This window comes from Orycteropus afer, unplaced genomic scaffold (genome assembly GCF_000298275.1).
Source record: "Orycteropus afer afer isolate SDZICR_OR568_19922 unplaced genomic scaffold, OryAfe1.0 scaffold00185, whole genome shotgun sequence".
Lineage (NCBI taxonomy): Eukaryota > Metazoa > Chordata > Mammalia > Tubulidentata > Orycteropodidae > Orycteropus > Orycteropus afer.
Window position 1 is genome coordinate 3,363,533 of NW_006921772.1, and position 13,730 is coordinate 3,377,262.

The 13,730-nt window shown below is 37.2% G+C and overlaps 1 protein-coding gene across 1 annotated transcript in view; it reads left to right on the forward strand.

Moving 5' to 3' along the window:
* The window catches only part of SLC27A6 (solute carrier family 27 member 6), a 152,828-nt gene that overhangs the window by 131,640 nt on the left and 7,458 nt on the right, over nt 1-13,730 (forward strand). Inside the window, exons 8-9 of the mRNA XM_007947459.1 lie at nt 5,387-5,484; nt 7,459-7,589. Coding sequence (XP_007945650.1) covers nt 5,387-5,484; nt 7,459-7,589 — 229 coding nt within the window. The remainder of the gene's footprint in view (nt 1-5,386; nt 5,485-7,458; nt 7,590-13,730) is intronic.

Sequence of the window (13,730 nt, forward strand, 5' to 3'; positions counted from 1 at the left end):
ATTAAATGGACTACCTCAAGAGATGGAGAGTTGCAGATTGGATAAGAAAACAAAACCCATCAATATGCTTTCTACAAGAGACACACCTTAGAGACAAAGACAAAAATAGACAAATTTAAAGTTGGAAAAAGATATATCAAGCAAATGGCAACTGTAAAAGAGAAGGAGCGGCAATGTTAATTTCTGATCAAATTGACTTTAGGACAAACACCACCATACAAGACAAGAAAGGACATTATATGATTAAAGGATCAATTGAGCAAGAAGATATAACCATAATAAATATCTATGGACCCAATGAAAGAGCCCCAAAATACATAATTCAGACTTTAAAAAGAGTTGAAACAGCAAATATTTAACTCCACAGTCATAGTGGGAGACTTTAATACACCACTTTCAATGAAAGATAGAACTACTGGAAATAAACTCAACAAACATGCAGAACATTACAATCAACCAACTTGACCTTTTAGACATCTATAGAGCACTTCACCCAACATCAGCACTATATACATTCTATTCCAGTGCACATGGAACATTTTTCATTATAGACCATATGCTAGGCCATAAAGCAAGTTTTAATAAATTTTAAAACATTGAAATACTGCAAAGCATCTTCTCAGATCATAATGCTATCAAATTAGAAATCAGCAATAGGAAGATCAATGGAAAAAGAGTAAACACATGGAAACTAAACAACACCCTCCTTAAGAAAGACTGGGTAAGAGAAGAAATAAAAACTGAAATTCAAAAATTCCTTGAATAAAATAAGACTGAAAACACAACATACCAAAATGTTTGGGACACAGCAAAAGCCGCAATCAGAGGCCAAATTATAGCAATAAATGCACGCATCCAAAAAGAAGAAAGAGCCAAAATCAACACTTTAAAACAACATCTCCAACAATTAGAAAAAGAACAACAAGAAAAACTTACAGTCATCAGAAGAAAGGAAATAATAAAATTCAAGCAGAAATCAATGAAACAGAATATAGAAGGGCAATAGAAAAAAATCAACATGACCATAAGTTGGTTTTTTGAAAAAATCAATAAAATTGACAAACACTGGCAAACTTAACAAAGAAAGAGAGAGAGAGAATACACATAACATGAATAAGGAACTAAACGGGTGACATCACAACAGAACCAACTGAAATAAAAAAGATAATATCAACATATCATGAGCAAATGTACTTCAACAAATTTGAAAATCTGGAAGAAATGCACAGATTTCTAGAAACACACCACTTACCTAAACTAACACAGACTTATGTGGAAAAGTTGAACAGGTCCATCCACAAAAAAGAAATTGAACAGGTCATCAAAAAATTACCACCAAAAAGGTCCTGGCCCAGATGGTTTCACCAGAGAATTCTGCCAAACATTCAGAGAACTGACACCAATCCCACACAAACTATTCCAAAACATAGAAAATAATAGAATCCTTCATAACTTATTTTATGAAGCAAGCATAACCTTAATACCAAAACCAGGCAGACACATCACTAAAAATGAAAACTACAGACCAATATCCCTCATGAATATAGATGCAAAAATCTTCAACAAAATCCTAGACTGCAGATTCCAACAACATATCAAGAAAATCACTCATTATGACCAAGTAGGGTTCATGTCAGGTATGCAAGGATGCTTCAACATTAGAAAAACAATCAATGTGTCATCTACCATATAAATAAAAGAAAGGAGAGGAACTACATGATCATATCAATTGATGCAGAAAAAGCCTTTGATAAAATCCAACACCCATTCCTGATCAAAACTCTCAGCAAGATAGAATAGAAGGGACATTCCTCAACATAATAAAGAGAATCTATGTGAAACCAACAGCCAACATTATTCTCAATGGAGAGAGACTGAAACCATTCCTCTTATGAACAGGAACCAGACACAGATGCCCTCTGGCACCACTTCTATTTAACATTGTACTGGAAGTTCTAGCTAAGACCATAAGGCAAGAAAGAGAAATCAAAGGCATCCAAATTGGTAACGAAGAAATCAAACTATCCCTATTTGCTGATGATATGATCCTATACTTAGAAAACCCAAGAGACTCAGGCAAAAATCTACTGGAACTAATTTAGAGATTTAGCAGGATACAAGATCAACATCCAAAATTCAGTTGGATTCCTCTATACCAGTATAGAGATTGCTGAAAAAGAAATAAGAAAATCAATACCATTTACAATATCTAGCAAAAAAAAAATAAAATGTTTTGGAATAAATCTTACCAGAGACACAAAAGACCTGTACAAAGAAAGCTATAAAAAACTACTTCAAGAAACCATAAGAGATCTATATAAATGGAAGAACATCCCAGCTCATGGATGGGAGGATTGAACATTGTGAAAATGTCAATTCTACCCAAAGCAATCTATACATTCAATGCAATCCTAATCCATATCCCATCAACATTTTTTAAAGATATGGAAAAAACAATCACTAACTTTATATGGAAAGGAAAGAGACTTCAGATAAGCAAAGCACTATTGAAGAAGAACAAAGTGAGAAGTCTCACACTGCTGGATCTTAAAACTTACTCTATAGCCACTGTAGTCAAAACTACCTGGTATTGGTACAATGACAGATACATAGACCAATGGAATAGAATTGAGAACCAGAAATAGATCCATCGACCTATGGTCAGCTGATCTTTGACAAAGGGCCAAAATCCATTACATGTGGATGAGAATGTTTGTTTAATAAGTGGTACTGGCAAAACTAGATATCCATTTGCAGAAAAATGAAACAAGATCTATACCTCACACCATACATAAAAACTACCTTCAGATGGATCAAAGACTTAAATGTAAAACCTAAAACTATGAGTTTCTCAAGGAAAACCTAGGGGCAACTTTAGGGGCCCTAATATATGGCAAAAATAGACTCTCAAGGCATAACCCAAAATGCACAAACAGCAGAAGAGAAACTAGATGAATGGGATCTTCTAAAAATTAAATTTTGATGTGCTTCCAAAGACTTCTCCAAAAGAGTCAAAAGAGAACCTACAGATTGGGAAAAAATATTTGGCAATGACATATCTGACAAAGGACTTATCTCTGGAATTTATAGAAAACTCCACCTCCATAACAAAAAGACAAATAATCCAGTGAAAAAGTGGGAAGAAGACATGAATAGACACTTCACCAAGGAGGATTTTCAGGAGGCCTACAAACACAGGAAGAAATGTTCATGATCATTAGCAATTAGAGATGTAAATCAAAACAACAATGAGATACCATCTTGCCCCAGCACTAGTAGCAAAGTTCAACAAGACAGAAAATAAGAAATGTTGGTGAGGATGTGTAGAGATTAGGACTCTCCTACACTGCTGGTGGTACTGTAAATTGGTACAACCACTGTGGAAAGTAGTATGGTGATTCCTTAAAAAGTTGGGATCAGAAATACCATTTGACCCAGCCATTCCATTACTAGGTATATATCCTAAAGAAGTGAGAGCCATGACAAGAACAGACATATGTACACCCATGTTCATCGTAGCACTATTTACAATAGCCAAAAGATGGAAACAACTTAGGTGTCCATCAACTGAGGAATGGATAACCAAACTATGGTACACACACACAATAGAATACTATGCAACCCTAAAGAATAATGTAAAGTCCACAAAACACCGCACAACGTGGATGAACTTAGAGGACATTATGCTGAGTGAAATAAGTCAATCACAGAAGGGCAAATATTGTATTAGTCCATTATTGAAAAAATCAAGGAAAGGTTTATCTATGGAAGGAAATTTTCTTTGTTGGTTACCAGGGGTGGGAGGGTAGAGTAGGGAACCACTGTTAGATAGGTAGAGATAAGTATTGATTTGGGTGAAGAGAAAGGCAATGTATAAAATGTGAGTGATCAACATGGTGGCACTGACGAAGAGGAAGACACTGAGAGATACATGGGAGGTGCAGACAACAAAGATGATCCCTTTTGCACATATAGTACTGCATTGTCAGTGAAGGCAAACATGGGTATACAGGTGGATAGATGGGTGGACAGGCTGAACTATTAGGTATGTCTTTGCAGCAGGGAGTGTACCCAAGACCATGTCCAGGGTTGGCAGACAACGGTTCTACAAGTGTATTTGCATATTCTGTAAGAATTCACAGGGATATAGTAGAGTTGACAAGGGACAAGGTTGTAGTCACTTCTTGCCCACAGCCAGCTACCCAGAGGGACCAAGTAGTTGAATCTGTGGGCTCAGGACCGTAGTCACAGGGGACATCAAGCTCAATTGGCATAACATACTGCACAAAACATTGTTCCACCTCCTACTTTGGTGAGTAGTAACTGGGATTTTAAAAGCTTGCATGCAGCCATCTAGATGAATGATGGGTCTCTCCTCATCCAAAGCAAAGAAGAATGAAGAAAACCAAAGATTAATGGAAACAATTCATCCTAGTGACTGGTACACCATGCAATCTGTAGACTATGAGACCAGGAGAAGTAGATGGTGCCTGGCTACGCTTGTCAACCACTCAGAGGGGGATCTGTGTAGGAGATCCTGGATAGAGAGGGAGAACAATGTGGAACAAAACTCAAAATCATTTGGGAAAAAAAAAGAGGGGGAGAGGAACCAGGTTTGCTGGTCTGATAGAGTTTGGTGGAACCACTGAGACTAATGCCCCTAGTTGCCCTTCAGGGCTGGAATTGAACCCACTCCTGTGGCTTCCAGCCAAATAAAAGACAGGCATATGAGTTGAACATTTACCTGAGGTAGATACACTCCTTGGAGAGAACAAGCATGGGAGAAAGAAGGGCTGCTTATGCACAGGGAGACAGCTCAGGGGGCAGGAGTGCATGGAGGGATGGATACAGGGAAGAGGTAACTATTGGGAGGAAGTGGGAGGGGAGCTGTTGCATTGTGGTAAATTGTGGTCAATGTAATGAGACTGGTTGCAGTTGAGTTGAATCCAACTGATAGCAACCCTACAGGACTGATAGAACTGCCTTATAGGATTTCTAAAGCTGTAATCCTTATGGAAGCAGACTGCTATATGGAAAATGAATTTGCTCTGTAAATTTTCACCAAAATCACACACACACACAAAGTTATTACAGTACAAAACAAAGAGAGATTTATCCTTATTTTATGGAGTATTGTAAAAGACAGTTTATCGTAAAACAACTTACACCAACTAAACATGGATAAAATGATTTTCCAAAAAAGATAGATACTGATTTCATTGAATTATCATCAAAGTGTTTTGTAGAATTCCCTTTCATTTTGAAAACTGCCTTTACCTTTTGTCACAAGGTCCTCCTTACAGAGCCAAATGCATAGCACTAGAAATAAAATTGGGTACCTACTTCTTCAAATGCACTTTTCTGACTGGAATTTGCTTTTATTTAGATGGAAAGGAGAAAATGTTGCAACCACGGAAGCTGCTGATGTTATTGGAATGTTGGATTTCATACAGGAAACAAACGTGTATGGTGTGGCTGTGCAAGGTATGAATAGATGTAAAGTTTTGGAATGATTTCCAGAGTACCATATGCTACTTTTCTTTAATTGTGCAACAATCTTACTGATACAGCATTTTCATTGTAAATATTAAAATAAATAATTAAGCAAATAAATAAATATTGTAGGCTTTACCTTGGCAAGAGATTCCATTTACCAAGCTTTTAGGAGAAAGACACAAATGGAATTTTAATGTGTGTGTGTGTGTGTGTGTTTTAAGCAGTGCTTGAAAATTCTGATTTGTGACTTCATTGTTTGAAAATAGTTAACACATTTTCAATAATCTATTATTTTTTATGACTAGTATGTATGCATATCACTAAACTAGACAATATTGTATTTAAATGTCTAATAACATTGATTTGTACTTAAAGTGCATCTTTCTTTCAAGAAATCTCACCTTTGGATTCTTTTTTAAGATTATGTTAAAATCTGTTTTGCATCATTTATAAATATGCATGTAAGGATTTTCTCATGAAGCTGAAAATAGAACAGAAGAGTGACCAATCTGAAATCACAGGACAGCTGTTCTCATTCACTGTCTTTTTAGACAAATGACAATGATTTCTAGCTATACTTGAGGTGCAGAAGTTATTGAGAGTAGGAATGTTTGGACAGGAAGGTAGAGGAAGGGGATATTTATTTTAATACACTAGAGAGTCACTGGGTGTTAGAAAAAGTACATGAGATTCTGATCCATTGAAAGTGCCCTTGGTAGCGTAATAAGCAGTAAGTAATCTGTGAAATTAATTGTGAAAATACCAGTTGCCAGACTCATAATTTAAGAATGTGCTTTTTAAGTTAATGCTTAAAATAGGCATTTGTACTGGAATAAAAAGCAAACAAACAAGAAGACTGGTTGCCGTTGAGCTGATTCCAACTGATAGCAACCCTACAGGACTGATAGAACTGCCTTATAGGGTTTCTAAAGCTATAATCCTTATCGAAGCAGACTGCCACATCTTTCTCCCATGGGGAAGCTGGTGGATTTGAACAGCTGACCTTTTGATTAGCAGCCAAGCGCTTAATTACCATGCCACCAAGGCTACTTTGATGGAATATATTTATCTTTAAATACATGTTGTCTAATATTTTTCATTAGTTTTGTTAGGATATAAATGATAGCTTATTTATAATGTTTTTTTTTTTTTTTCATTTCTGTAGGATAGGCAGTTCAAGACAGGCTTTTGCCTTCCCTGTTCCTAAATTTCTAAATTTGTGCTTGACTGCTAATCTAAAATTGGCAGTTTGAACACACACAGCAGTGCTACAGAAGAAAGGTCTGATGACTTGCTTCTGTAAAGATTTATAGCCAAGACAACCCTGCATAAGAGTTCTAATCTGTGACACATGGGGTTCCCATGAGTCAGAATCAACTCAGTTGCAGTGAGATGGTTTTAGTTTTACATATTATGCTCAGGGAAAGACACAAATTCATTTACATATGCTACTATTGTGTTACTGTTTGCTGCAATAGATTTAATGTCTCCATTTGTGACGATTAGTATGTAAATAATAAGATTCTAAAAAATATGTATCCATCTAGTACTCTGGTAGGACCTCTGGTAGTGTAGTGCCTAGGGCAATTGACTGCTAACCAGAAGGCTGGCGGTTCAAACCCACCAGTCACTCCTCAGAAGGACGGTTGGGCAATCTACTTTTGTAGTGTTACCACCTCAAAAACCCAAGGAGCGGTTGCTATGAGTCGGGTCCAACTTAAGGGCACATAACAACAACAACAAGTACTCTTGTATTGTAGTTAAAGCATTGGGGTGCTAACCAGAAAGTTGGCCATTCAAACTCACCAGCCATTCCATGGAAGAAAGTTGAGGCAGTCTGTTTCCATAAAGAGTTACAGCCTTGAAAACCCTATGGGAGTCACCATGAGTTGGAATCGACTCACTGCTCACTGGCATGTGGTTAGTACTCATAAACTTGACTATTTTAATTTTTTTTTTCAGGTTATGAAGGAAAAGCAGGCATGGCTTCGATTATTTTAAAACCAAATAAGTCTTTAGACTTGGATAAAGTTTATGATCATGTTGTAACATTTCTGCCAGGTTATGCCTGCCCACGGTTTTTGAGAATTCAGGTAATGTTACTGTTTGAATTTACACATCAAAAATAAGACCGGGAACCAGAATATAGTTTAATTACAAAATGTTATTACATTCTTTAAATAATGTGTGCATTTTATTCATATTGAACATTTTCATGACGAATAATGAAAAGCATTGGGATGCAGAGTTGATACTAATTTATTCCATATTTGAAGCCTAATTACAGAAGAGAGCATGGTGAAATGCTAGGATATCTCTGTCTGAGCCCTAATTATAAAATTGCGCTCTTCCTCTCTGGCAGTACCTCATAGAAAAATGATGGCCCCAGTGACAGTGGTAAGCCAAAACCATATCTTACACAAACTGTATTATAACTTTTGGTGCACTGTGCCTAACATTAAACATACATCAAGGTGTTTGCTGGCTGTGTGCAGAATCTAAAGGCAACTGGCTTTAAGTCATCCCACTTTTAGTTTTTAATCCTTGTTCCCCCTGGGGAATTCTGACTTCATTTTTTTTGAGAAAAGAGTTCTATCCTGTTAGAAAACAAATTTATTCAGCTACAGAACTACCTTTATTTTCTCATTTAGTAAGTCATTCATTTCCTCTTGTGCCTCAAATATAATTTCCCAAAACTCATCATCTGTTAATATCAAATTACATGGATTTTTTTTGGATGTATTTGTTATATTGCTGTTAGATGCCTAAAGGAATCATAGAAGATTTCATATTCATTTTTTAAAGCATTTACTGAGCAATCCTCATATACAAATCATTACTTGGCCAGTTGTGCCACATCCAGCACGGCAGCACAGGTCATGAATAGAGCAACATGAAAGGATTAAAGATTTAAGAGAAACGGGGGCCAGGTGTATGCTCTGTGTATTCTGCAAAAGCGATGCCTGATGCCTTTGTTCTGCTTTATTTATACATATACACATGATTATATAATTTTTCTTGGAATCCATACAATCAACTATTTTCTACATAGTTAAAGTTTTACTCCTCTCTGTGCCCAAGGACAACAGATGGTTATTGGAACAATCACAAAACCTCCTCAGGAAAAATGAATGTAAAACAATAAATGTTTACTAGGACACAGTGACCCAAGAGGTATGAAATGTTCCAACAAGATAGCAAACATGGACTACTGGAATAACATCTACTTTTGACATTTAATGTTTTGCCAAGTAAGCATTTAACCATGAGAGAGGCCTTGCCTTCTCTTGTTGCTGTTGGACATGTGCCTTGCACTCATGTCTTTTGATAATTTCTCTCTTGGTCTCCAATATTTCCTCCCTTTTTATTTTTTAAATGCAGTAGATGTACATCTGTAGTCAAAGACTGAATTACTTGATGTATTAGTTTCGGGACCCAAAAGATAACAAATAATAAAATTAGAAACATTATTACGTATAGTAAAAGGTGGTATAAGAAATGTGGGAATATTTTTCAAAGGGTTAAGCTTCTTAAATTCATTAAGTATAGTGTCTGCAACTTTATTGGGGTCAATTATTGGTGCATGACTATCTTTTAGCCTTTGAATATCTTTATGAAACTCCTGCATCTCAGGACTGATGTTTGAATCATCCCATATCCCTAATATTCTTATTTTAAATTTTTTCCCATGTGCATTCAGGATCACTGAAATTCACAGGGTATGATGTTATACATATGTATTCATACCGATAATCACAACGTAAGGCTTGTCTTACTCATAACACTTCTAGCTCATCCCCTATTGATAATACTCCTTTCTCTAACATGCCTACTTTGAGTTTAAAATCCTGATCAATTGTCTCTTGATCTACAAATACCTTTATAGTGTTTCAGGCTATATCATTGGCATATTGGGCTGTCTGAATAGATAATTGTAATGCAACAGCAGCCACATTCATAGTAGCTATCATTGAGGCAAGAGCAGTTATGCCTGCAATTAGGAGCCCAATGAGTGTCTAACTGACCGATAATTGTAATAGTAACAATTTGCCATTCAACGTTATTATGAATAAGGGTTTGTATTTGCTGTCAAGTATATGGTTAGATCTATTTCTGTCAGTTGCTTATGTCTATATAGTAATTTCTGAATACAAATAGCTACCATAGTAGGATATGTTTTAATAGACGTAGAGAATTGGGATGGAAGATGGATCCATTCTATAATCCCCTGAGACTGATATAGTGCTCCAGTAGGACTCTCAGGCATGGCTAAAATGACTCCTTGTATTGGAGTTGTAGTGTCAACTCGGGTTAATTGAGCCTCCATCATTCGTTGCTCTACCAATGTCAATTCTTGTTTTGCCTTCTCAGTTAAGTGTCTAGGTGAAGTTAGTTCTAAATCTCCCTTTAAGGTGTCAAAAAGAGAACCAAGTTGTTGAGTGGTGGTGCCCAAGGAAGGTTGCAACCAATTAATATCCCCTAACACGTTTTGGAAATCATTCAAAGTAGTCAGAGAATTTAGCTGAAGAGTAATTTTCTGTGGTCTTACAGTTCTTTTGTCTATAATATGTCCTAAATATGAAAATGGAGCAGTTTTTCGAATCTTTTCAGGAGCTAATTTGCAAACCATAGTAAAGTTCACTTAAATGTGAGAAAATCTTGTAAGAAAAGTTGTTCACTTAAATGTAAGAAAATCTGATTTAATATGTCTTTGTCAGGGTGACTACAAAGGATATCATCCATATAATGAATAATAATAGCCTTGGACCAAACAGTTTGCATTTGCTCTAATGCACACACGACAAAGCTGTGGCACATAGTAAGACTATTTTTCATGCCTTGAGGTAATACCTTCCAATGAATCGCTTTGTAGGGGTTTGAACATTAATTTCTGGAATAGAGAAAGTAAATCTAATCTTACCTTGCAGTTGCAATGGAATAGTAAAGAAACAATCTTTTAAATCTAGATTATTAAATGCCAATCAAGAGGTATCATTGTAGGAGAAGAAAGACCAGGTTGCAAAGGTCCCATGGTTTGCATACTAAGATGAATAGTTTGTAAATCATGTAACATTCTCCATTTGCCAGATTTATTCTTTATTACAAATACTGAACTATTCCATGGGCTATTAGAGTGTTCAATATGTCCAGTATCTAGTTGGTGTTGAACTAATTCACATAATGCTGGAAGTTTCTCCCTGGATAGGGGCCACCGCTCCACCCAAATAGGCTCATCTGAAAGCCAAATAATTAGTTTGGCCATGGGTGTGGGAGTCATTGCAGTAGCCCCTACTATAAAGGGGGATAGCCCAATCCTTTTCAACCATCATTTCCCACTGTTGAAATTGGATGTATTTCTCCCTGTTGAGTAGTCCCCAGGCCCTTTTTACATTGGGGGTAGATCCCTGGTGTTCATGAAACACCGGCCGAATTATTGGGAGGATTTTTTTTTTATTTAATCTCTTTCCAGCCACTCCTCGGAAGGAAGGTTGGGTAATCCTACTTCCGTAGTGATACTGCCTGGGAAACCCAAGGAGGGGTCTCTGTGAGTTGGGTTTGACTCGATGGCACATAACAACAACAACAACAACAATCTCTTTCAACACTGCTTAGTGACATGAATTATTTTGCCACAAGCAAAACATCCTCCAGATATTTTTTGATTAGCTAAGGCAGCAACTAATAAATTCATAGTATGTGTCTGAGTGCCTACATCTTGGCATTTCCTGATCATATTAGTTATAGTCATTGTTCATTTTATTCCAGCCATGGTTTGTTTGCAGTCTTTGTTGGCATTGTCATAAGCCAATTGTTTAATCAAGATATTACCTGCTGCACTATCACTACCACTCCAAGACACCACCACACTAATAATATCCACAAATTGTTTAAAGGGTTCCGTAGGCCCTAGTATGATTTTAGTAAAGCTAGAATTATCAGCTCCTTAACCAGTAGTTTGAACCAAGCCTGAGTGGCCATGGCTGCTGTCTGTTGATATGCTTGTAAGGGATAAGTCAATTGAGCTGTAACATCTAAAAACTGTCCAGTGCCTGAAAGCATTTAAAAATTGATAGGAACATTGTGTTGCTGATTTCTCATACTCTGCTCGATACAAAAATCATGAAAATACATCCTCCATAATAAGTAATCCCCTCCCTCTAATGCAGTTTTAGCCAGCATATGCAAATCATAAGGACATAAAGCTTCTTTCACAGAAACTTTTATTTTGGCCCTAACAAAAGGTGCCTGTAGGTGGCAGCAACTTGTTTCAAAGCTTTGAGAGTTTTTAAGGAGAATGCACAGAGTCCTTGTACTGCCTGATTAGTTGGTGGATCTATATCCTCACTTGCTGGAAAAAGATGTCTCAATTCTAATGGAATGTTCTCGTCTATTGACCATGCCTTTTGAACCATTGTTTGTACAGATGATAAAGGGGACGAGGAGGGTGGTAAGTAACTAACTTGTTTCCCTGAGGGAGGGAAAGGGTTAAAAGGCAGAGGAGAGTAAGTGGTGATGGGCATGGTAACAGCTGCAATAGCCTCTGATCTAAAAATGGATTCAAAGAAGGATATAGCTTCTCCTCCCTCACATCTGTGGGTCCAGTTTCCATCTTTTGTTTGCCCCTTTCCTCTTTCAATTTTAACTCTTTTAATTTAGGATATATGCTTGCAATAGGGCAATTGGCCAATTCCAAGTACAGCCATAAAATGCTCCAAACTGAAAATACATACTCTGGAAAATCCTCCAGCCCATCCTCTTTTAAGCATTCATTCATCTGTCGACCAGTGGTTTCCCAGGCCATCAGATCAACCTCCCTTCTTGAGGAAACCAAAGGCAACAGCAATCCACACACTGTGAAAATTCCTCCAATTGCTTCTTAGATGCTGAGAAACCTCTAGCCTGGACTAAAGCCTTAAGAACACAAATATAACAATCCCTCTCATGAGATCCTGCATTCCCCCTGGTCAGCCTGGCTTAAAGAAAAACTTACTGAGTTCACCACACTACCGTTTTTTGTTACAAAGCTTCGATTTCCACTCAGCGGGCATCCTCTCCACTGCTCCACTTCAAGTCCCTGTTCAGGCGCCATTTGTTCCATCCAGCATGGCGGAACAAGTCATGAAACAGAGCTACAGGAAAGGATTAAAGATTTAAGAGAAACGGGGACCAGGTGGATGCTCTGCATATTCTGTGAGAGTGAAGCCTGATGCCTTCGATCTGCTTTATTTATACATTTACACATGATTATATCATTATTCTTAGAATCCATACAAGCAACTATTTTCTACATAGTAAAAGTTTCACTCTTCTATGTGCCCATGGTTATTGAAACAATTATTAAAGGTTTCTACAGGAACAATGAATATAAAACAATAAATGTTTATTAGGGCACCATGACCCAAAGTACGAAATGTTCCAACAAAATAGCAAACATGGATTACTGGAATAACATTTACCCTTGACACATGATGTTTTGCCAAGTAAGCATTCAATCATGAGTGAGGCCTTGCCTTCTCTTGTTGCTGTTGGACATGTGCCTTGCAGTCATGTCCTTTGATAATTTCTCTCTTGGTCTCCAACACAATAGGACACATTACCTGAACTGTCATAAATATATATTTCACTTGCATAGTATTTTTTTATTTTTAAAGGCTTTTATATACTGTCTCAGATTGTGTGTGTGTGTGTGTGTGTGTGTGTGTTTGTGGACAGCTGTGTTTCTTTTTCTCTCTCTCTCTTTTTTTTTTTTTTTTATTGTGATTTGGGTGAAAATTTACAGAGCAAATGCACTGTCCATACAGCAGTTCACATACACTTTGTCTCATGACATTGAACACGATGCAACATCTCCCCTCCTACTTTCTCCCGATAGTTACCTCTTCCTTGTGTACATCCCTCCATGCACTCCTGCCCCTGAGCTGTCTCCTGTGCATATGCAGCCCTTCTTTCTCCCATGCTTTTTCTCTCCAAGGAGTGTATCTACCTCAGGTAAATGTTAAGTCATATGCCTGTCTATTGTCTGGCTGAAAGCCACAGGCATGTGTTCAATTCCAGACCTGAAGGACAGCTAGGGGCCATAGTCTCAGTGGTTCCACCAGGCTCTATCAAACCAGCAAACCTAATCCCCCATCCCTTTTTTTCCCAAATGATTTTGAGTTTTGTTCCACATTGTTCTCCCTCTCTATCCAGGATCTCCTACATAGATCCTCTTCCAAGTGGTTGACAGTAGTAGC